Source organism: Medicago sativa, chromosome 1 (genome assembly GCF_051527215.1).
Source record: "Medicago sativa cultivar Bolivia chromosome 1, Bolivia_mono, whole genome shotgun sequence".
Classification (NCBI taxonomy): Eukaryota; Viridiplantae; Streptophyta; class Magnoliopsida; order Fabales; family Fabaceae; genus Medicago; species Medicago sativa.
In genome coordinates this window covers 36,819,151-36,843,435 of record NC_140749.1, presented here as the reverse complement: position 1 = coordinate 36,843,435, position 24,285 = coordinate 36,819,151, and the positions used below count along the sequence as shown (strand labels likewise).

General features: G+C 35.1%; 1 protein-coding gene across 1 annotated transcript; it reads right to left on the bottom strand.

Moving 5' to 3' along the window:
• Positions 1 to 757: 757 nt before the first annotated feature.
• LOC146954695 (uncharacterized) lies at positions 758 to 1,261 on the bottom strand. The gene has a single exon (XM_085745605.1). It carries the CDS (start codon positions 1,259 to 1,261, stop codon positions 758 to 760), a length of 504 nt encoding a protein of 167 aa, XP_085601731.1.
• Positions 1,262 to 24,285: the final 23,024 nt, after the last annotated feature.

Genomic DNA, 24,285 nt, shown 5'->3' with positions numbered 1-24,285 from the left:
CATCTTCATCTTCAGCTTTCTTTGAAATTTGAGCAGTGGAGCCTTCTTCAGCGGTTTTGAACGGAATCTCCTTTTTATAGAGATCTGACATAGACAGAGCTATCTTCGATTCTCCTTTCTTCGTCGTCTTCTTCCTTTTAGCGGTAGACTTGCCTGCGGTTACCTTATTGGGTTTATTTGGAGGGATAGTAGTGAGCGGTTCAACTCTTTTTGGGGTGGAAGAACCATGTTTTTGATGTTTGGTGGTGTTCTTTTCATCAGAAACAGAGACGTTGGTTTTGAACTTCATGATGTAGTGGTGTTGGAAACAAGGTCTGTTTTGAAACAACAGGGTATGTAGAGAGAAGGTTTCAGATGCTCGGTTGCAGAGGGGAAAGAGTGGGCGGTTTTGAGAAGTTGAGAAAAAATGGGCAGTGCAAGGGTTAAAGACGATATGATTGCGGTTAGTTGGGTGAAGAGAGATTATTTGAACCAAGTATCCTGAATTTGCGTGCCTCAATGAAAGACAAGATACGCATAAAGTCTTTGCACGCCTTACCCTAATTAACTGCTATAACTTCTCCCTCAGAGAAATGTCTAGCATGTCCTTCAATTTTTCAAATTTTTTAAAATCTAAGACTTTCGTATATTTATCAATTAACACATCTTCTGTGGCTATATTGTTCTCTTCCATAAGGCATTTATTAGAGTTTACCTGAATTTTGAACTGATTATTTTTCCAAGAGAAACTACTTTCAGAATCACTCCTCATTTCATTTTAACACTCATGATAAGATATGTCATAAGCCTTTGGATGTTCCAACCTTAAGTGCAACATGTATGTCTGTCCTTCAACTTCTGATATCCATTTGTAACAGTTATTGCCAGTCCTACTTCCTCTCATTAACACTTCTCCTTTTTCATTAGTTATCTTGCATCCAGATTTGGTAAAGTTAACTTCCATACCTTTGTCACATAGTTGGCTTACACTGATCAAGTTTGAGAAAAGTCCTTCAACTAACAAAACATGGTCAAGATTGGGTGCCTCATCACTAATCAAGTTTCCAATGCCTAGTATTTCTCCTTTACCACCATCACCAAATGTAACATATTCTTTCTCACATGATCTTATGTGTTCAAAGTAACTACTTTTACCAGTCATATGTCTGGAACAACCACTGTCAAAATACCAGACTTTATTGGATGCTGGTTTTTTACAGGTGTGGCCTACTAGTCCAACATTGTTAGTCTTAGGCATCCATTCCTTTTTGACATTTCTCATTTTGACTCAGAAGATTTGTGCTCAGAATGTTTAGGATAGCCATACAGTTTATAACAAAAAGGTCTTATGTGTCCTTTTCTCTTACAATGGTGACAAACCCAAGGACGACTTGACTTTTTGTTTTTCTGATGTCCTCCAGAATGTTTCAACATTTTCGTGTGAGTAGGTGCAACATCTGTTTCTGAAGAATCAATAACCTTGACATCTTCCTTTCTTATCATTCCATGATCATCTAAGGCATAAGCAACCTTTCTGTTGCATTGTTTTTGATTTAGAGGTTTATAATCAAATTCTATACCATTTACCATTTTCTTACCTTGACTTTCTGTCATATCATCCAGTTGAAATTTTAGAAGAGTTACCTCATCATAAGTTCTGAGCAAGCAATTGACTGTTGATCTTCTTTTGATCAACTAACATTTGACATATCTCTGCACTTCTGTCATATAGATTCTTATAAGCAGTGGCCAAATCATCATACGCCAACTCTTCGTCCCAGGACTCAGTGTCAGAAAAGACTCTACCAGTAAGAGCATTTACCCTTTGTGGAGACTCATATTCATTAATTTTTCTTGAAATATCTTCATCAGACCAAGCAACAGTCAACCTTTTATCTTGCCCTTTATGAAAAGTAGCACATTTTGTTCTTATGTGACCATATCCTTTACATTCATGACACTGAGCTTCTTTCGATTGACTTTCCTTGTCTTCTGTACTAAAGTTTTTTTCATAATTTAGTTTTTCCCTGATGTTAGAGCCAATGTTCTGGGTATCTGATCTGGACCTCCAATTAGCTTGTTTCAAGATGTTGTTGAAAAGTCTTCCAAGGAGCACAACTGTCCCAGCCAAGTTTTCATCATGCTTAAGATTTCCTTGAGCTTCTTCAATGTCAGTAATAGAAACGAGACCAATATTCTTTTCCTACTTTTCAATCCTACTGTTGATTATAATTTCAAAATCCTGCAGAGATCCAATGAGTTTTTCTACCTTCATACTGGAAATATCATGAGCCTTTTCTATAGCAGTGACTTTCATGTCAAATTTTTTTGGTAAAGATCTGAGAATTTTTCTGATCAGTTTTTCTTCAGACATCTTCTCCCCAAGAGACTCGAAAGTATTAGCTATGTCTAGAATATTCATATGAAACTCTTGAATGCTCTCATCATCCTTCATTTTCAGGTTTTCAAATTGAGTGGTTAGAAGTTACAGTCTTGACATTTTAACTTTTGATGTACCTTCATATGCAATTTTTAGAATCTCCCAGGCCTCCTTAGCAACACTGCATTGTTTGACCATTCTGAACACATTTTTGTCAACTCCATTGAAAATAACATTCAAGGCTGCAGAATTAGCAGGAGAAGATTCATCCTCAGCTGTAGTTCATTCTTCTTTTGATTTTAGAGCAGTAGTCTTGTTCCCATCTTTATCAAGTGCCACAGGATGTTCCCAACCTTTCAACACTGCTTTCCAAGTCGTGCTGTCAATAGACTTAAGATAAGAACTCATCTGTGATTTCCAATAGTCATAGTTGGTCCCATCCAATAGTGGTGGTCTGCTAATAAACCCTCCTTCCTTCTCCATGACGCCAGAACTAATCTCCTCTAGATCTCACCCAATAACAGGCAGGGTGCCTGCTCTGATGCCAATTGAAATTCTGGCACACTAGCAACCTAATGTTCTAAGTGATGTTCCAACACCAAACTCAAATTACGAATGTTGAGTACAATGTTTAGAACATTGTGCTAGCAGTAAATGAAAATTAACAAGGGAAATAAATAACAGAAGGACAAAAAGGAACACAAGATAGTTGTTAACCCAGTTTGGTGCAACGTCACCTACTCTGGGGGCTTCCAAGCCAGGAAGGAAATCCACTAGTGTAATCCTTATTCTCTAGCAAACACCATGTTAACACTAAAGACCTAGGACCTACCCGTATTGTCTTCAACCTAGGAACTCCTAGATCTGAGATCTCATCTCACTCCCTTACAACTTATCACAACCCCTGTGATACTCAATTGAAGGTGAGAAAAACACAAGAAGGGGGGGTTGAATTGTGTTTTGAAAAATTCTTCGTTTCTCCTAAAAACTGAACACACTGATCAGAAGCTAAGTGAGACAGCTTCTGAAGTGATGATCAGAATCTAAATGCAGCGGAATAAAACAGAGAGAGAGAAGAAGAACGACACAAAGCAATTATACTGGTTCCTTCCACAATCCAGAAGTAGTCCAGTCCCCCTTGCACTTCCAAGGATATTTCACTAAGAGTAATATCTGATTACAATTGCTCAAGCACACAAGCAAGAGACTTCCTTTGCTCAAGCACACAAGCTAGAGACTTCCTTTGCTCAAGAACACAATCAAGAGACTTCCTGCTCAAGCACAACTGCAAGAGACTTCCTAACTAAACAAAATTACACAGAAAATTGTTTAAGGTTGAACACTTGATATACAACCAGAGGTGCTCACAATATAAATCAGATACAGACTCAATGGACTTAAGAATTTCTAAGATATGACTTTGAGACACAGAAATTTTAAGTGAATGCAGAACAATTTCAGCAGAGGTTTGGCACTTGTAAAAATGTTGTGAGTCTTTCGTTCAGCGTTCTGCATTACCAAAACTCTAAGTCTTCACTCCTTTATATAGAGGTGTGAAAGAGACATTGTGAAATTGCCAGCACACCAAAGAGTCGTTGTTGAAGCTTGATCTTTCACCAATGATATTTTGCCTGATTTGGTTGTTGTCCTATGAAGAACAAATTTGAAATCCATTCCTTATCTAAAGGAACATCTATGCAGGCGAAGCCGTATTCTGAAGCTGTTTTCTTGTCTTGTAGCGTGGACACAAAACAGAGTAGTGGAGAAGGTGGTTGTACAGTTCGTACAATAGTACAATGTCAACGCTTTCGTCCAAATTGCAAGCACATGCCTTCAAACACCTTTGAAATGACCGTTGCAAAGTTCCACTAATTTTCTGCTGTGTTTTCGAGTCCAATAGACAGCTTTTGCAGTGTAGATTCTTCAATCTTTGAATCTTCTGCAAATCCAGTTGATCTTCAGCTTCTGGTGAAATGACTTCTGATGAGGCAGCTTCTGATGAAGCAGCTTCTGCAGCTTCTGATGGTGCAGCTTCTGATGATGCAGCTTCTGATAATGTGGCTTCTGGACCTCTTGTCTTCAGGAGCACTATTTCTTCAGGAGCGCGTTTTACTCTCTTCAGGAGCAGCTTGACTTCAGGAGCGCTTTCCACTTTCAGGAGCGTATTGCCTTCAGAATCGTCTAAGCTTCATTTTCATTTGCTCTTTATTTGCTCATTCAGAACCAATTAATGATGTAACTTTTTACCTATGGTCTTGTACACTTGAACAAATATTAGCTAGTCCAATTTACAATTTTTAATACCTTGTTATCATCAAAACTCTTTGAGGTTCATTGTTAAACACATTTTGTTCCAACAATCTCCCCCTTTTTGATGATGACAAACAATAGTATTTAAAATTGGTCAATTGTTGTTAATCTAATTAACGAGTTGACTTTGGGGTTTCTGAGGTTTGTAAGCTCAGAGTCTGAGGTTTGTAAGCTCGAACTCCCCCTGAGTCTGATAGTCTTTAAGGTGAGGTTTGTAATCTCCCCCTATGTTCAATCCAGGTTAATTAAATTCATTTTTCGCACAATAATATCAGAGCAAAAAAAATTTGAAAGAATTGACTTATAGATAAGAAGAATGGTTCAATTAATTTTATTTGAAATTTGATACTTCACCCTTTTTGATACACCCTTTTAAAGGTAAAACAAAAAGATAGAAATTTTTCAAAATTTTCAAATATTATTAATGGGGCTCAGAGCCTTTAAATACTATCACATATACTCCCCCTTTTGTCATTAGCAAAAAGACATAAACAAGAAGAAGAGATGAGAAAAACATAAGATTAAATGTTCAGAGCATAATTCAAATTATTTTAAAGCATATTAACCATCTCCAAAGATTAAATAACAAGCATTATTATCAAAGCAAATAATAACACACAAGGTATGAACAGTTAAAGATTTTCAGAAGCAAGAAGAATTCAGAAGCTTATAATATCAGAAGCGAAAAGAACTAAGTCAGAAGCAGAGATGATCAAAGAATATTAAAAGCCTAAAGAGACAAAAAAAATAAGCTAAAAGTGTGCAACTATGGGTTTGGCTTATTTCTCTAAAATCTTCTTCAGAAGCTCTTGAACATCAGCATACTTTTTGTCCATATCTTTTCTGTAGTTGTCTTCTCTGATCTTGGCTTCTTGCATATCAGCTTCCAATTTTGATATCTTCAGCTTCTGCTCTAGTAGCTCTGTTTCAAGCCTGTCATTTTCTTCTTTGAGCACCTTGTTCTCCTGAGCTAGAGCCAGGTTAGGTGCATCAATCTTCTCCAGGATCTCAGAAGGAATAATCAGATGCAGCTCCTTAGGCAGGAATTCATCAGGTTCTTTGCCTCTGATACTGAGTGGATTCTTCACCCAAGTACCAAGAACTTCAACATCTCCAGTATTCTCTTCTATTCCATTCAACCAATCTTCCAGCTTCTGCTTGGCTTGCTCTTGAGCCTCAATGCAGGAATCATGCAAAGCTGAAATCAGGTTGACGACCCTTTCTTTTATCCTTCTCCATTGCTTCTGATAGCTAACTTGATGACCCAAGTCATTTCTTCCTGCTATCAGTCTGAGAACTTCAGAAGCAATATCTTCCCACACATCTTTTAGTACTTGAGAATCCAGGTAAATGGTGGGAGGTGAAGGTTGTATAGAGGGTTTTGGAGGGGCTAAGTGTATAATGGGTAGGTTTGATGATGATTGGTCATTTGTAGTTAAGGATTGGCTAGTTGATGGTTGGTCAGGAGTGGGGTCAACTACCATATCAGAGGCATGATCATTTTGATCATCCTCAGAGTCTGTGTCCATATCACATACACCAGTATGATGGGTGATCTTGATAACTTGTACTGGTGAAGGAGTTATGGAAGCAGGGTTTAGCTCAGGAACAATGTGTTCAGGAGCAGCAGTTTCAGGTTCAGGTTCAGGAATGGGTTTAGCAACTGGTTGTTCAGGAACAATATGTTCAGGAACGGTCTTTTGAGGAGTGACTTGTTCAGGAACAGATGGTTCAGGAACAGTTGGGGGTGATGAAGTTGTAGGGGGTGAAAAGGCTTTTTCTGGTGAAGGTTTTTGTTGAGGGGGGTCTTCTGAAACAACTTTATCAGAAGCAGCTGCTTCTGGAGTTGTCTCAGAGGCTTTCTCTGAGGTTGTGTTAAAGCCAGATTGGGGTAGTTCACATAGATAATGACTTTCTAGGTGATCTAAAAGAGAAGTGTCTTCAGAAGGAATAGAGGATGTGGTACAAGATATGTGAGAAACTTGAGGTACCTTAGATAACATTGCAGAGTTATCTACTGCTTCTGAAGTTCCAAGATTCTGAACTTGCTCTACATTTTCAGCATCAGCTTCATCCACGATTAGCATCCTTTCTCATTCCTCTTCTCTTCCAAGTTCTTTCAAGGCTGTCACTTCTCGCCTATTAGCTAAAAAGTCATCAGAATGTTCCTTCGCCATTCTCTTCATGACTGGAGTCACTTGAACCATAGAGCTTTTCATATCAAGTGGCGCCTTCTTTCTTTTCAGCTTAGGCTCTGCCTCTTCTTTCTCTATCTCCTCCCAAGCTTCTTCCAACTTTTCTTTATGACAAACGGTTTCAGCTTTCCCTCTCTTTCTCTTAGCAACCTTCTGTTGCTTGCACTTATCAGTAGCTGCTTCTGATGCAGTAGCACTCTTAGCCTTCTTTACTTTAGCAGGAACAGCTTCCTCCTGAGTGCTTGCATCTTCTTCCAAGACATACTCAGCTACTGATTTTGCCAAGGTTTTAGAATTACTTTCCTCAAAGATTGAAGGAAAGTTCCTGATAATCTCAGTTTCTTCTGTGGTCATCTCCAACCACTTTTCATTCTCAGGAGCTTTCTTGATAAACTTCATAGAGAATAAGCTCCTGCTACTAATAGTCCTTTCAGCAGTAGATACTTCAAAGCATTTATCAGAAGCACTCCTTGTATTTCTCAAGAAGTTCAGCACTCTTCCTTGATGAAAGATCTCAGACAATAATCTTCCATAAGGTACTTGTTTTCTTCCTTTAGTAGTGCCTTCATTTATAGCCCAGCAGAGATGATCCATTACATATCTTGGGAAGTTTATCTTTTCCAGATTGGTCATGAAGTAAATTGCTAGCTTCTGTTGGTTGTTGGGTTGATCAGACCCACCTGCTCTTTGAAAGAAGCAATCGTTACTGAATTTCACCAACATTCTGTTGTGAATCTCCATTTTAGAAGGCTTAGCATCTTTGTTTCCACCCAGAAGAGTGTTGTAGTAGCTTTGTAGCAGGACATCTTCCTTCTTGACTATTTCTTGAAACCTTCCTTCTGCATTCATTCTACAAGCTTTAGCTATAACGCCCTCAGTGATGGTTATAGGAATGCCCATCACTTCAGACCTTATTTCTAAGCTATCAAATGATGTAGGATTCATATTCATGGTCATTTTCCCTTTCTTTGACCCAGCTTGTTTGCTTACAACTTTTGCAGGCTTTTCATTGTACACTTCAGCTTTTAACCAAAAGTCCTTGACCAAGTTCACATATGTTGGCCCATTTAGCATCTTGAAATACTCAGACAGCTTCTGAGTTTCTATCAATCCTTCCATGTTCACTTTGTACTTCTTAAGTGAAGCGAAGTCCACCGGTGATTCTACTTGAACTGTTAAGGATTTCCATGGAATATCCATAGTCTTCTGTTTGTAGAAGGACCCAGATTCTGGTGCGCTTTGCATGTTTGAGGTAGATTCAGAAACTTTTGAGCTTGATGATGCCATTTTGATGATGATTGAAGAAGATTTAGAGAATATAGGGTTCTAAGGTTTTTGCGCTTACTTCGCAAGAGGTTTGAGAGCAAAATGTGTTTGTTGTGAGTGAGTAGTGTGTGAATTGAAAAAGTGTTTAAGAGTAAAAACGTTTGCAATTCAAAAGAGACAAACAAACATAACATTAATGACAAATTTGGGGCGCGTGAAAAGTACTTTCAAAGCTATTAAATCATCATTGCCCTTTTTGTTATACACCAACACATACAGGCCACGTAAGAAGTTCACAGAGTAACTACCAAGTTAGTGGGCCAGAAGTTACTTTTAAAAAGTAACTCCCAACGTTTCCACTAATTCAACTATTCGAAAGCAATAAATCCAGCTTCTGGACTTCAGATGCTGACGTCATCATTATCAGAAGCGAGTTATCCTCAGAACCTCAATAAAGAGCTTCTGATGGACTACTGCTTCTGAACTAACTTCAGAACCTAAAATCCTATTCAGGAGCAAGCAAGCATTTAATCAGATACAAAGTGCATGTTCAAATTTTTCTTTATAAAATCAAATCTTTCAACAGTTAAAGGCTTAGTAAATATATCAGCCCATTGATTTTCAGTATCAATGAATTGTATATCTAAAATTCCTTTTTGAACATAATCTCTGATAAAATGGTGTTTGATTTCAATGTGCTTAGCTCTTGAATGCAAAATTGGATTTTTAGACAAACAAATAGCAGCAGTATTATCACAATAAATGGGAATACTGTTAGCAATTATCTGATAGTCTTCCAACTGATGTTTCATCCAAGGTAGTTGTGTACAACAACTTGCAGCTGAAATGTATTCTGCTTCTGCTGTAGACATAGCAATAGTTGGTTGTCTTTTGCTAGCCCAGGATATAAGATTATCACCCAGAAATTGACAATTGCCACTGGTTGACTTTCTTTCAATCCTATCACCAGCATAATCAGCATCACAGAATCCAATTAGCTTATAATCTAAGGATTTCCTATAAAGGAGTCCAAGATTAGTTGTTCCTTTCAAATACCTGAAGATTCTCTTGACAGCAGTCATATGAGATTCTCTAGGATCTGATTGGAATCTTGCATACAAGCATACACTGAATAAAATATCTGGCCTAGATGCAGTAAGGTATAACAAATAACCAATCATACCTCTATACAACTTCTGATCTACTTTAGCTCCTTCATCTTCTTTGCTTAAGGTGCACGTAGGGTGCATTGGAGTGTTCATCACTTTACAATCTTCAAGTTTGAACTTCTTCAGAAGCTCCTTTGTGTACTTTGATTGATGAACATAGACTCCATCTTTGCATTGATTGATTTGAATGCCAAGGAAGAACTTCAGCTCTCCCATCATGCTCATTTCAAATTCATCCTGCATCAACTTAGAGAATTCCTTGCAAAAAGATGCATTAGTAGAACCAAATATTATATCATCAACATATATTTGCACAACAAGAATATATTTCCCAAGGGTCCTTCTGAAGAGTGTTGTATCAACCTGTCCTCTTTTAAAATCATTCTTGATTAAGAAATTACTTAGTCTATCATACCAAGCTCTGGGAGCTTGTTTCAAGCCATATAGTGATTTCTTCAGTTTAAAAACATGGTCAGGATATTTAATATCCTCAAATCCAGGAGGTTGCTTGACATACACTTCTTCTTCTATGACACCATTTAGAAATGCACTCTTGACATCCATCTGATATAATATTATGCTATGATTAACTGCATAGGAAAGAAGTAACCTGATTGCTTCCAATCTTGCAACTGGAGCAAATGTTTCAGTGTAATCAATGCCTTCTTGTTGACTATACCCTTGTGCAACAAGCCTGGCTTTGTTTCTTGTTACTTCACCTTGCTCATTCAGCTTGTTTCTGAATACCCATTTTGTTCCAATAATGTTCTTGTGCTGAGGTTTGGGTACCAGATCCCACACATCATTTCTTTGAAATTGATTCAACTCTTCTTGCATAGCTAGGATCCATCCATCATCTGAGAGTGCTTCATCAACTGTTGTAGGTTCAATCATTGAGATTAGTCCAATCATTTCCTCTACTTGTCTGAAATGTGATCTTGTTCTTCTTGGACTATCTTTATTTCCAATGATTAGCTCCTCAGGATGTGAAGACTTATGTTTGAATATGTTTCTGGGAGGATCTGCTTGATGTGAGCCATCTTGTGCTTCATCAGAAGCAGTTTCATCTTGCGCTTCTGATGTGGGTTCAGCTTCTGGACTATCTTCAGATTCAGCTATCTGATCAGGTTCTGGAGTAACTTCAGGAACCTGTATCTCTGCAAAACTTTCATCTTGCTTTGAAGATTTATCTTCAAGCTCTTTGTCATCAAATCTGACGTGCATAGATTCTTCAACACAGAGTGTCTCTGAATTATACACTCTGTATGCCTTTGACCTTTCAGAGTAACCTAAAAAGATTCCTCTTTGGGCCTTGGCATCAAATTTCTTTAGGTAGAGCTTGTTGTTCAGAATGTAACATGTACATCCAAATTGATGAAAGAAAGAGATATTTGGTTTTCTTCCTTTAAAGAGTTCATATGCAGTTTTCTCCAAAATAGGTCTAATATAGATCCTGTTTTGAACATAACATACTGTCTTCACTGCTTCTGCCCAAAAATGTTTAGCCAAATTGTTTTCATGGATCATGGTTCTGGCCATTTCTTGTAACGTTCTATTCTTTCTCTCTACAACCCCATTTTGTTGTGGAGTTCTAGGAGAAGAGAATTCATGGATGATTCCATGTTTTTCACAAAAAGCTTCAAATGGCTCATTTTCAAATTCTCCACCATGATCACTTCTGATTTTCAAAATTTTTGACTCTTTTTCAGTTTGAATTTGTGTGCAGAAGTTACTGAATACCTCATATGCATAATCCTTACTTTTCAGGAATTTCACCCAAGTCCATCTGCTGTAATCATCAACAATGACTAATCCATATTTACTTCCATATAAGGATGCAGTACTCACTGGTCTAAATAAATCAATATGGAGTAATTCTAAAGGTCTTGAGGTTGAAACAATGTCTTTGGTTTTAAAAGATAATTTCACAATTTTCCCTCTCTGACATGCACCACAGAGTGCATCTGAATGATAGTCAATGTCTGGTAGCCCTTTCACAAGTTGTAACTTACTAAGCTTAGAGATTAACCTCCAGTTAGCATGTCCCAACCTTCTGTGCCACATCCATTTCTTATCATTCACTGATAGTAGGCAAATCACTTTCTGATCAGCCAGTTCAGAAAAATTGATTTTATAGACATTGTCAACTCTCTTTCCCTTGAACACAATGGATTTGTCTTCCTTGTTGATTACTGTACAGTTGGGTTTTTCAAAAAGCACATCATAACCATTATCACAAAATTGACTAATGCTCAAAAGGTTATGTTCAAGACCATCTACCAACCATACATTATTAATTGAGGTAGAGGAATTACCAATAGTTCCTGTACCTATGATCTTGCCTGTCTGGTTTCCTCCAAACGTCACATTTCCTCCCTCTTTCATTGTTAGGCTGAGGAACATGGACTTGTCTCCTGTCATGTGTCTTGAGCAACCGCTGTCTAGGTACCATGATCTTTGCTTTGGCACTGCTCTTAGACATACCTGCATCATTGACATTTTTAGATTTAGGTACCCATTGTCCTATGGGTCCTGGAAGGTTAGTACTTAAGGCTTTACTTTTCACTTCTTGTACCTTGTGCTGTGAGTTGGGTTGCTTCTGATTAACCATCACCTTAGGTTTTGGTACTTCAGAAGCAGTAACTGTCTTCTTCTGAAACTTAGACTTCAGAACCCCAGATTTTGGTTTCACCAGACTCTGAGGAATAGGTTCTGATCTTTTCAGGATCCTAACCTTTGAAGTCTTGGAATCAGATTTGATCATAGCCTTTGACTTAGAGTTCTTTGGCTTTGAAGTAATCTTAGCCTTAGAACTAGAAGCTTCAGGTTCTGATTGAACAACAGTTTCCAACTCAGCCCCTTCTGGTACAAAGAAGGTTTTCAGACCTTCCTTGATGCATTCACAACAAGATATTAGATTGGTTTTCTCAAGTTTCACTTCTGGAAAACCAATTCCCCTGCCATTGTTCTTGTAAATGCTATAAATCATAGAAGCTACTCTGCTTCTGTCAATGCCAGATATAATAAAATCTTCAAGAGCAATTTCATGGTTACTTAAAGGTTTTTCATTACACTTTTCTTGTAGCTTCTGACATAAGAACCTGAGCTGATCTTCATATGTTTTACACATGAAGTCAAAGCCCCTAAGTCCTTGTTCAGAAGCTTTCAGATCCAATAGAGTTGATTTTTGCTGTTGTACCAAATCAGCATATTTTTCTTTTAAATCCTTCAACTCATTGGTTCTTACTTCAAAGTGCGTAAGAAGTTCTTTAAGTGACTCAACAAGTTCATCTCTGGGAATTTTGGAATATACCTCGTTTTCATCTTCTGAGTCTGAATCTGATCCAGCTTCTGAAGTTGCTGTTGCTACTAACCCAACAGCTACCTTTGCATCTTCATCAGCTTCCTCTTTATCAGATCCAGATTCACTACCCAAATCATCCCAGGTTGCCACTGCTTAATCTGCTTCTTGAATTTGCTTGGTTTGAATGTAGACCTCTTTGACTTGTCCTTTGACTTTTCTTTTTGAAGATCAGGGCATTCAGCAATGAAGTGTCCCGGCTTCTTACAGTTGAAGCATCCCTTCTGATCTTCTTTCCTTGAGCTTCTGGAGTTACCCCTTCTGGCGAGAAACTTTCTGTTCTTCTTGGCCAGATATTGAAGTCTGTTTGAGAGCATGGCCATTTCAGCAGCATCTGGTTCAGAATCTGAACTTGACTGTTCTTCCTCTTCAGATTCAACCACTTTGAGAGCTTTTGATGACTTGCCTTTGGATGAAAGAGCTATTGATTTACTCTTCTTAGTAGACTCATGTTCATTAAGACTTAACTAATGAACTTTGAGAGAACTAACAAGATCTTCGACACTTAAAGTGTTTAAATCTTTAGCTTCCTCAATGGCAGTCACCTTTGGTCTCCATCTGGTAGGTAAGCTTCTGAGTATCTTGCTTACATGATCAGAAGCAACATAGCTCTTCTTTAGAATCTGTAGCCCAGAAACTAAGGTTTGAAACCTTGAGTACATCTCCTCAATAGTTTCATCATCCTTCATCTTGAATAACTCATACTGATGTACAAGCAGGAGAGCCTTTGCTTCTTTGACCTTCTTGCTCCCTTCATAATTTGAACAGAGAGAAGCAAACATAGCTTTCGCAGTGGATTTGTTACTCATCTTCATGTATTCTGCTTTGGGTATGGCAGTGACAAGGGCTCCTCTGATAATATGATGCTTCTTGTAGAGTTTCCTCAGTTCTGGAGTATGTTTCTTTCTATCCACAGCAGCTCCTTCTTCATCAAGGACTAAATCACCAACACCATCTTCCAGAATATCCCATAATTCTTCATCTAGGCTCATGATGTAACTGTAAAAGTTGGTCTTCCACCAAGAGAATTCTTCAGCATCTCCATTGAATTTTGGAATCTTTCCAACACTGGATTTCTTACTATCACTATAATCATGTGAGACATTTTTATAGCTAGTATCACTAGAACCAGTAGGAGGAGGAGTAGACATGTTTTTCTCAGATCTTTGACTGTTGCACGGTTAAGTGTTACACAACAGACCAAGGCTCTAGATACCAATTGAAGGTGAGAAAAACACAAGAAAGGGGGGTTGAATTGTGTTTTGAAAAATTCTTCGTTTCTCCTAAAAACTGAACACACTGATCAGAAGCTAAGTGAGACAGCTTCTGAAGTGATGATCAGAATCTAAATGCAGCGGAATAAAATAGAGAGAGAGAAGAAGAACGACACAAAGCAATTATACTGGTTCCTTCCACAATCCAGAAGTAGTCCAGTCCCCCTTGCACTTCCAAGGAGATTTCACTAAGAGTAATATCTGATTACAATTGCTCAAGCACACAAGCAAGAGACTTCCTTTGCTCAAGCACACAAGCTAGAGACTTCCTTTGCTCAAGAACACAATCAAGAGACTTCCTGCTCAAGCACAACTGCAAGAGACTTCCTAACTAAACAAAATTACACAGAAAATTGTTTAAGGTTGAACACTTGATATACAACCAGAGGTGCTCACAATATAAATCAGATACAGACTCAATGGACTTAAGAATTTCTAAGATATGACTTTGAGACAGAAATTCTAAGTGAATGCAGAACAATTTCAGCAGAGGTTTGGCACTTGTAAAAATGTTGTGAGTCTTTCGTTCAGCGTTCTTGCATTACCAAAACTCTAAGTCTTCACTCCTTTATATAGAGGTGTGAAAGAGACGTTGTGAAATTGCCAGCACACCAAAGAGTCGTTGTTGAAGCTTGATCTTTCACCAATGATATTTTGCCTGATTTGGTTGTTGTCCTATGAAGAACAAATTTGAAATCCATTCCTTATCTAAAGGAACATCTATGCAGGCGAAGCCGTATTCTGAAGCTGTTTTCTTGTCTTGTAGCGTGGACACAAAACAGAGTAGTGGAGAAGGTGGTTGTACAGTTCGTACAATAGTACAATGTCAACGCTTTCGTCCAAATTGCAAGCACATGCCTTCAAACACCTTTGAAATGACCGTTGCAAAGTTCCACTAATTTTCTGCTGTGTTTTCGAGTCCAATAGACAGCTTTTGCAGTGTAGATTCTTCAATCTTTGAATCTTCTGCAAATCCAGTTGATCTTCAGCTTCTGGTGAAATGACTTCTGATGAGGCAGCTTCTGATGGTGCAGCTTCTGATGATGCAGCTTCTGATAATGTGGCTTCTGGACCTCTTGTCTTCCGGAGCACTATTTCTTCAGGAGCGCGTTTTACTCTCTTCAGGAGCAGCTTGACTTCAGGAGCGCTTTCCACTTTCAGGAGCGTATTGCCTTCAGAATCGTCTAAGCTTCATTTTCATTTGCTCTTTATTTGCTCATTCAGAACCAATTAATGATGTAACTTTTTAACTATGGTCCTGTACACTTGAACAAATATTAGCTAGTCCAATTTACAATTATTAATACCTTGTTATCATCAAAACTCTTTGAGGTTCATTGTTAAACACATTTTGTTCCAACATTCAATATGCGGATACAATCAAATGAAGTTACCTTCAAGACAAAACAACTGAACACCGTACTTCACAGCTTTGGTGCAGTTCACAAACTACCTAACTCTTTGCTTAAAAGCTTCAGAGTAGTGCACAATTTACAACTCAAAACACAGTCCTAAACATGCATCAAGATGATACACGAAAGGCTCACAATTAGAAGACTCAAAACCCTAGATGATCTATTCTTCAAAATGACGGCTTGAATGATTCTCCAGGTCTTGCAGCCTTGTTTAAATACTGAAGCAATATGGGTCAGATAATTTCGGGCTTCAGATCAAACCGATGATCCATTACTCAGTCAATATGACCGGATAAGGAAACTCCTAAAAAGTAGGCACATTAATAGGAACATTATGATCACCTTCAAAGACTTTCCTAAGTCGTTACCACTTCCTTAGGAAATCAAATATGTTTTGATCTTCTCGTAATTATACACTGTTTGACCAACACAAATGCTGGCGTGGATTCCTTAAAACAAGCGAACGCGTGCGTAAACATAGGCAAGGCACAGAACAAAAACCAAGCCTGGATGTTGGAACATTGTGTTCCACATCTGAAGTGAATATTTGTTTTAGGCAAAAGTGAAGCCAACATAAAAATATCCAACAGATTTGAATACTGAAATATTAGGTTCTCAGTTGAAGTTTCCACCACCTAGGTGAATTGTAGTAGGTTCACAGTTGAAGTTTCGACCTCTTAGGTCAAGAGTGAAGAGATTTGAATACTGAAAAAGTAGGTTCTTAGTTGACGGTTCAACCTCTTAGGTCAATTGAATATTGAAATAGTAGGTTCTCAGTTGAAGGTTCAACCTCTTAGGTCAATTGAAGAGATTTGAATACTGAAATACTAGGTTCTCAGTTGAAGTTTCGACATCCCAGGTGAATTGAATACTGAAATCCTAGGTTCTCATTTGAAGTTTTGACCTCCTAGGTGAATTGAATATTGAAATAGTAGGTTCTCAGTTGAAGTTTCGACCTCCTAGGTGAATTGAATACCGATAGTCTATCTTATTTTTTTGAAAAATGGATAGTCAATTTATTATTTTGTAATTATTCTTAACAAACTACCAATTATATTTAAAAAAAATTTATCATCAATAGTATTAGTCAATAATATATTCTTATATTTTTAAGGAGAAAAAACACATTAAACCTTAAATTTAATGGGGGTGATAATTATTTTAGCCCATGAATGTCTAACATTAAGTAAATACGATAGTCTCTGCTGTTAAAATATATCTTAAATGTTTTTTTAAGAAAAAATATATCTTAAATGTTGATAATACCTATATGGGGAATGCTAAATAGTGCCCAATGACATTGGTTAAGCATCTAAAACAATAAAGTTTGCACAAAAAAATAATGTAATAATTATTTGGTCAAAAGTAACACCTTATGTTTCCAAAACAGAATATCTATTTATGGATCTTTAACCAATGTTCGAGGGACGCTAGTTAATAAGACCCTACATATTTTCATATAACATTATGTAAATATGATGGAGGACTAATACGACAGTGTCAACATAATATTTTAATACGAGAGATTATTTTGATTAACGAAATGCACAATCATAGACTATTTAAAAATGTCGATGCATTCCAAATTTATTGTGAATACTCATTACATATTCAGGACCAAAATAACAATTATCTCTAAATTTAATATTTTTGACTAATCTTTGGCGGGATAATTTACCGCTTAAATTTATATTTTGGAACGATTTGTGGATGGAAGTGGTTCATAAGAAATTAAAGATGAAGCCTAGTGGTCCGAACAATGCATTGTCGTGTCTTTTCATAGGGCTGAGCACACACACATGTTGAGTCCCTAAGGCTTCGGTATATACATGATCAGACATCTCAATGTTCACTTTTTTAAAACGTTCATCCACTTTATTTATATTTTATGACTTTAATTAATTGTTCATAAAACATTATAAACTACTTTCATTATATTTTTTTGTGGGATATTTTATATTTTTTTCTTTAATGACTGATTGAATAATTTAACTTTTTGAGGTTTTATTTTTATTTGAGCAGATGGTGATAATTGCAGACATCTAAGTGTTATTATATAGAATCTTGTTGACAAGTGTCGTCGAAACACTTTTTAAGGTGATAATTGCAAACATCTAAGTTTTATTATATAGAATCTTGTTGATAAGTGTCGTCGAAAGACTTTTTAAGTATCTTAAAAGTAAGAAATTATTCTTTAAAAGAATCGAATACTTTAACTTTCAATACATTGATTACATAAATTATCATAAAAACTTATAATTTATAGTTTTTAAAGAGTGTATCGGAGACACTCATTGCCATTTATTTATTTTATAATATGGAGTGTAGTTATAGTCTATTCAACACAAAGTCTTACTACAACACGTGATACTTAATTATCAAACAGCTAAAGAAAACCCAACTACCACATATAAAGATAATGGAAATGGTTGCACCATTAATTAGTTCATTTACACAGGACCAACCAACATATTTATTCATTCTCTTGTTGATTTCACATTCACATACAAATACACACAACTTGCTGTGAATTGTGTTATCTACAATATTCAGAAAAATGTCAATAGCTTATGTTGTGTTTATAGGTCAAGTTTTTGGTGTTTATGTATCATGGTCGTTATGTCATATGCAAGTGTATCATTACAAAGGAAATGAATATCTGGGATACAACACTTATGAAGAGGCTATGAGTGAATGGATAGCGTACTGTGAAAACCAAGATTATGACGAGGAGTATATCAAAGGAGGTATACCGCACAAACAAGCTAGAAAAATGTATAATTTTCCGCAAGGGAAAACATTCAACATCCATTCTAGTTATTCCAGCAACAATGGAGAATCTTCACAACAATGTCATCATGAGCAAGAAGCAAGCCGTAAGTATGAGGCGAAGAGTCACGTTGATCGGTTCAACTATAAAACCATTGACAGTTCTCTTGTACACATAAGCTTTATCATCTCAACAACTGCATATGTGGGTAACGTGTGTGTGTGTGTGTGTCAACTTTTATAACTTTTGATAGTTTTATACATGTTCCATGAACATATAAAATTTACAGGAGAGTTTGAACCTTACTTTGCCAAAGATACTTCATCTTTGAATTGGATAAGCCAAAAAAGTATGGAGAAGGAGGTTGATAAGATGTGCTATACATTGAGGATACCATTGCCTAAGTATGAACTACAAGAGGTTCATGGCTTTGAAAGAGTCTATCATGTCAAGTATAGTGCATTTTTACAAGTTGGTACAAAAGGAACAACAACTATTTTAGTGGATAGGTTTGGGAAGACAGAATATGATGGAAAATAGGATGTTGTTATTTTGTTAATTCGACAGTTGTTGTTATATTGTGGCAGGAAGATTTGCGATTTTAACCATTACAACTTGGAGGACATGGTACACACTGTTAAAAGGCTTGAGGATGAAACCTTAAAGTTAAAAATGAAGTTGGCCATGCTAAGAGCCGAGGTTGATGTAGCAAAGACGTTAGGCAAAGGGAAAAAAATTAGCCAAATGTGTAACAACTTATGTGATTATTTCTATATGCATGCATGTGTATGTGCGTGTGTGTTCATATGTATTGTGTTTATTTTGATTTTTTAAATTCACGTGTTATGTGTTTGTTGACCAATGTGTCATATGTGATGTTATGTTGGCTTATTTTATTTTTTGACCACCAAAAAGATTTGTTTTTCTAATATAAAAGATATTTTATGTTAAATTTGGGTTATTTATAGTTATGGTCTCCCTGGTTTGACTATTGAATTGATATTATTTGAATTAGTTTATAGGTCATGCCAACAGTTACCTTTAAGGGAACTTGTTAAATATTCAAAAAGGGAAATAATTTACAAATTTAAAGATTTAATGTGTTGAATACAAATTTTTTAATATAAAATATCTTTTTTGGACTTTTCAAAAAGTGTCTCAAGGACACTTCTTAACATTTCCCATAGTTTAAAATCATCGAAGGTTATTTTCTCGTATAATTTTAATAAAATACATCTAAAAACTTCAATTCAAATATGATATAACAATATTGGTACTCTTAAAAATATTTATGTTAGCCTATAAAAATAAAAAGACCAAATAATAAGATTAAGTAATACAATGTCAACCAAATATATAAAGTTAATGAAAATAATTGTGAATATAACTTGTATATTTTATTTCCCTTAAAACACATAAATTGTTTATTTTAAACTCCTTTTAGTCGCTCATGTACCAATGTTCGTATTTAGACAGATTAAGAAAAATAAAAGTGGTTGTCATTTGGCTAAATGAAAGCAAAAAATGATCATTACCACTCTACTATTTTTTTTTGTAGTGATTACCACTCTACTATACAAGGCTAAGAGGATTGTATCATTTAATGTAATGTGAGTTGATTGAACAGACAATCGGTTGTTTGTTTACTAAAAAAATACAATTCTGCAGAAAAAAAAACCTATCATTATAACAAGTGGGAGTAAATCTTAGTTCATTTCAGTAGAGGTTACTTCTAACAAAGACAACAATCAGAAAATGGAAAACACCAACTTTGATGATCAATCTGTGTATAGGTAAGGAGCCTACATTTGTTGATATGATTTTCCATAAATGTTATTTCAAAATATAATTTTCTATAAATGTTATTTCAAAAATAAAAAGAAGAAGATTTTGTACAAATGTATTTTTAATAACTTGGCCCATTTTTTTTCCTTGTTTTAACAACAAGATGGATTATGATAAACACTTTGAGGGTCAATATGAGCTCTGTAGTATCAACGAAATTTTCATCTCTAAGGTATTCTAACATGGGTTTATTTAGCATAAAAATTCAAACAATCTTTAACTGGTTCTGTCATATACTAATATAAAGAGTTAATTTTGATGTAGGTGGTCATACCACCTTGCATTTCAAGCAACCCCTTATTATGAACATACCTGATAAACTTGAAGAAGTTGTCATTGAGCTAAAGGCAAGTTTTATGCATGTTTATATACTTTAGATTGAGTGTCAAGCTCTATTTTGTATCAAAAACTGATTTTTTTTTTTTATTTTTGATTTGGTGTTATGCTATATTATGTATAAAAAACTGAATCTTTTTTTCTTTTTTCTGTCCTTGTTATATTCATGAAGAAATTAACCATAAAAGTTGAACAAGTTAAATCCACAAACACCAAAATTCTAGAAATCCTAATTGGAATAATTAAAATGAACATCTAACCTGTTGTAGCTGGTGAAGAACCAAACACTAACCCTCAACCTAAGAAACATAACTCAGTGTTTGAAGATAAGAACAAATCTCATTAAGGTTATACCAAATGATGCTATAATGGTGGCTGAAAAGATGTCTCTTACACCTTAACCATCTCAAACAACGTTAACAAAACCTAAACACTCAACACCTGGATTTTCTCATAGTGGAAAGAGTGTTGTAGTTGTGTCAAACATCTCAAGGTCATCCACTTCTGCTGCGAAAGGCAAAATTGCGGTTGCAGAATCACAAAAGTCTAGAGTAACAACAGGTGCAACTGTTTCAAAGATAGAATCTTATTTTTTTCTTTTTAAGCTATTCTTATTTTATAGTCTATTTAAACCTCAATAATGATAAATTTTTGTATTTACCAGAAAATGTAGTATATGACGTGTGAGCTTAGGTCAAAAGTTGATATGCAATTGTCTTTGTTGGAAGGTCAAGTTTGTGCGTACATGTTCCGACCTGTGAATTATGGTGATTTGTAAGTACTTTCTCACTATAAATTAGTTTTGGTATATAAAAACTACTTTCTTTTTTAAAATTAAACAGTAAGGAGTTAACAAAAATATTGATTAGTAACTTGTCTGAAACATGTAACAGTGACTTGGTGTTTGGGTTGGGAAAATTTTATGATTTGTGAATTGATTTTCAATGCTTAATGTAGGAGGGTATGGTGAATGAAAAGGTAAATGATCTTTTTGTAAAAATGATAGTTAAATTACTTGTTAGACAAACGAATGTAACATTTTATGTTTTCAAGGTTATACACACGATGGCTTTGAAAGCGACTTGTAATCATAAAAATGCTACATCCCAAAATGTGTGGTACTTCCCTCCATCATTTGCGGTAAGTATATCATGACATCTTTCTCTGAATTCTTTATAAGTAACTATGTCATGACACTAACCACGTACGACATTATTTGGTAGATGGATATTGCAATGGAAACTAGTGTTGATGGACTTGAGAGTACTTACAGTCAAGATTGGATGCCTAAGTTTGATAAACTGAAATTGGTAATGAAATTTACATAACCTGCTAACAATCAAACTAGTCTTTAATCATAATTCTTCATTAAGTAATTATGCTAATTTATATGTTGATCTATGTCCCTATTGAAGGAGTGCTTGAAGGCCATTGGTATCTTATGGTGGTCCACAAAGATGAAAGGAGAATATATCATTTGGATTCATATCTCACTAATGGAAACATGGATGGTAGACGCCTTAAAATTCACAAAATTGTAAGATAACGTAAACTGAATGGGATATGAAGTTTTGAATGATTAAAAAAAATACACATTTCAACCATTTTTTCCCTTTGATATTGCGAGCTAAAAATTTTTCCGAACTTGTGCTAAGGGTGTATCAGAATGAAGTTCCTTTTTGTGTGATACCTGACTTTAGCATATGGAACATTGTTGAGCCATGTGGTGTTCCATATTGTGGTAACAGGTGAATAACATGCAATGTGTTTGATTATTAGCAAGAGGTTAAATAGTTTGGACTGTGGGTAACATAATGGCTTAATATGCAGAATAATTTCAACAATCAGATTGCCGGTGTGACAATGTTGTTGAGTTATGGAACAAAGCAATGGCTGCAAGAATTGTTGCTCAGTCAAACAAGTGAAACATGTTTGTGTATTTTGGATGGAAACCACTTTGGTTCAATGGTGTGTGTTATTCATATTGGATTCATATAAAATTGAAGTGGTTACCGGTTTAAAAACGTTCTTGCAAATGTGGTTATATAAATTTGTGTTTTAAACAAACAAAAATCGTGGTTATATGTTGATTATGGAAAGTAACAATTTTCGATGTTGTGGTTAATTTTTCAGGTCGATGCTGTCGTTGTACAGGAAATCCAAGAGATTGTTGTGGTAGAGGAAGTGCAGGAGAATGCAGCCGTGGTAGATGAAGTGCAGGAGAATGCATCTTGAAGCTGGCGTAGCCAAACCACTATCACTTTCCAAACCACTATTACTTGTTAAATTCAGTTGCTATGTGTGGAAAACTTATGGTCTCCACATTTTGCTTTAGTTATTGCGTACAGGCTTAGTTACTGCTACGTAACAAATTTGTGCTCGAGGCAACACAATTATATCACTGCTTCCGCACGTAATATAGTTGTGCTCGAGAGAGTTTATATATAAAAAAAAACTATGTAGTATTCCTTATTAAGTAATTTCTGATGTTTTATTTGATTTGGTGGTTGTCGTAGTTTAGTGTTGAATTAAGGTTATCCTATTAAGGATATATTTTGACAAATGGTCTGACTGTGTTTGGAACATGGTATGTTTTTTTTTTTTGTGGCTAAATTCCTACTAGAACATGGTATGTTCTTGCTCTAATAAAAGTAGCTACTATGATTTATGTTTGAAGAAAATATTAGGGTTAATAGGCTTTTACCCCCTTGTAATATAGGTGACTTTTGGTTTTGCCCCCTAGGAAATTTTTTTTTTAGATTCCGTCCTCGTAAAATGAAGATTCTTTGGTTTTGCCCCCTGACCCCAATGAGTCAGCAGAATCTCCTATGTGGCACGCTGCGTCAGCAGATTCTGCTGACGTGGCGCGCTGACTGTATAATTATTTTTAATTTTTATTTTTTTATTAGGGTACACGTGGCATTTTTTATTTTTTTTAAAAAAAATATTTAAAAAATTGAAAAATTAATAAAAAAAATTTAAAAAAATATAAAAAAATTGAAAAATTAATTAAAAAATTCTGGAAAAATGAAAAATTAATAAAAAATTGAAAAAAAATTAAAAAATTCTGGAAAAATGAAAAATTAATAAAAAAATATTAAAAAATTCTGGAAAATTGAAAAATTAATAAAAAAATTGAAAAAAATATTAAAAAATTCTGGAAAATTGAAAAATTAATAAAAAAATTAAAAATTCTTGAAAATCGAAAAATTAATAAAAAATTAAAAATTCTTGAAAATCGAAAAATTAATAAAAAATCTGGAAAAATGAAAAATTAATAAAAAAATATTAAAAAAATCTGGAATTTTTTTTTAAAGAAATTAAAGAAATCTGGAAAAATTAATCAAAATAAAAAAGTATCTGAAAAAATTTAAAATTTCTGGAAAATATTTAAAAAAATTCGAAATTTTCAAAAAAAATTAAAAAGATTAATCATTTTTAAAAAAATGAAATTTTTGAATTTTTCATTCGTATTTTTCGAAATTTTGTTTTCAACAATGTCTACTACATTCGTTGATTCATGTGTTCTATTATCGCCCATTATTTCCCCTTTTTCTCGACCATTTAAAAATTACAACTTATTAGTATTTCCTGGAATTTTGCCGGTTGTTCTTCTATCGGGTGCAATATCGAACTCTATTAATCTAGCTTTCTCATTCACTAATGTTATGACATGTTGGTTCGTTTTATTTCAATTGCATGTCTTCAAATTTAAACTGGACCTAATACAACCATACAAAACTAAATTTTAAAGTGATGAATGCATATATACTAATCAAAATTTCGAAAAATACGAATGAAAATTTAAAAAATTTCATTTTTTTAAAAATGATTAATCTTTTTAATTTTTTTTGAAAATTTCGAATTTTTTTAAATATTTTCCAGAAATTTTAAATTTTTTCAGATACTTTTTTATTTTGATTAATTTTTCCAGATTTCTTTAATTTCTTTAAAAAAAAATTCCAGAATTTTTTAATATTTTTTT

Coding starts and splice junctions, on each gene's coding strand:
- LOC146954695 (XM_085745605.1), bottom strand. CDS start 1,261: ATGAGAAATGTCAAAAAGGAATGGATGCCTAAGACTAACAATGTTGGA.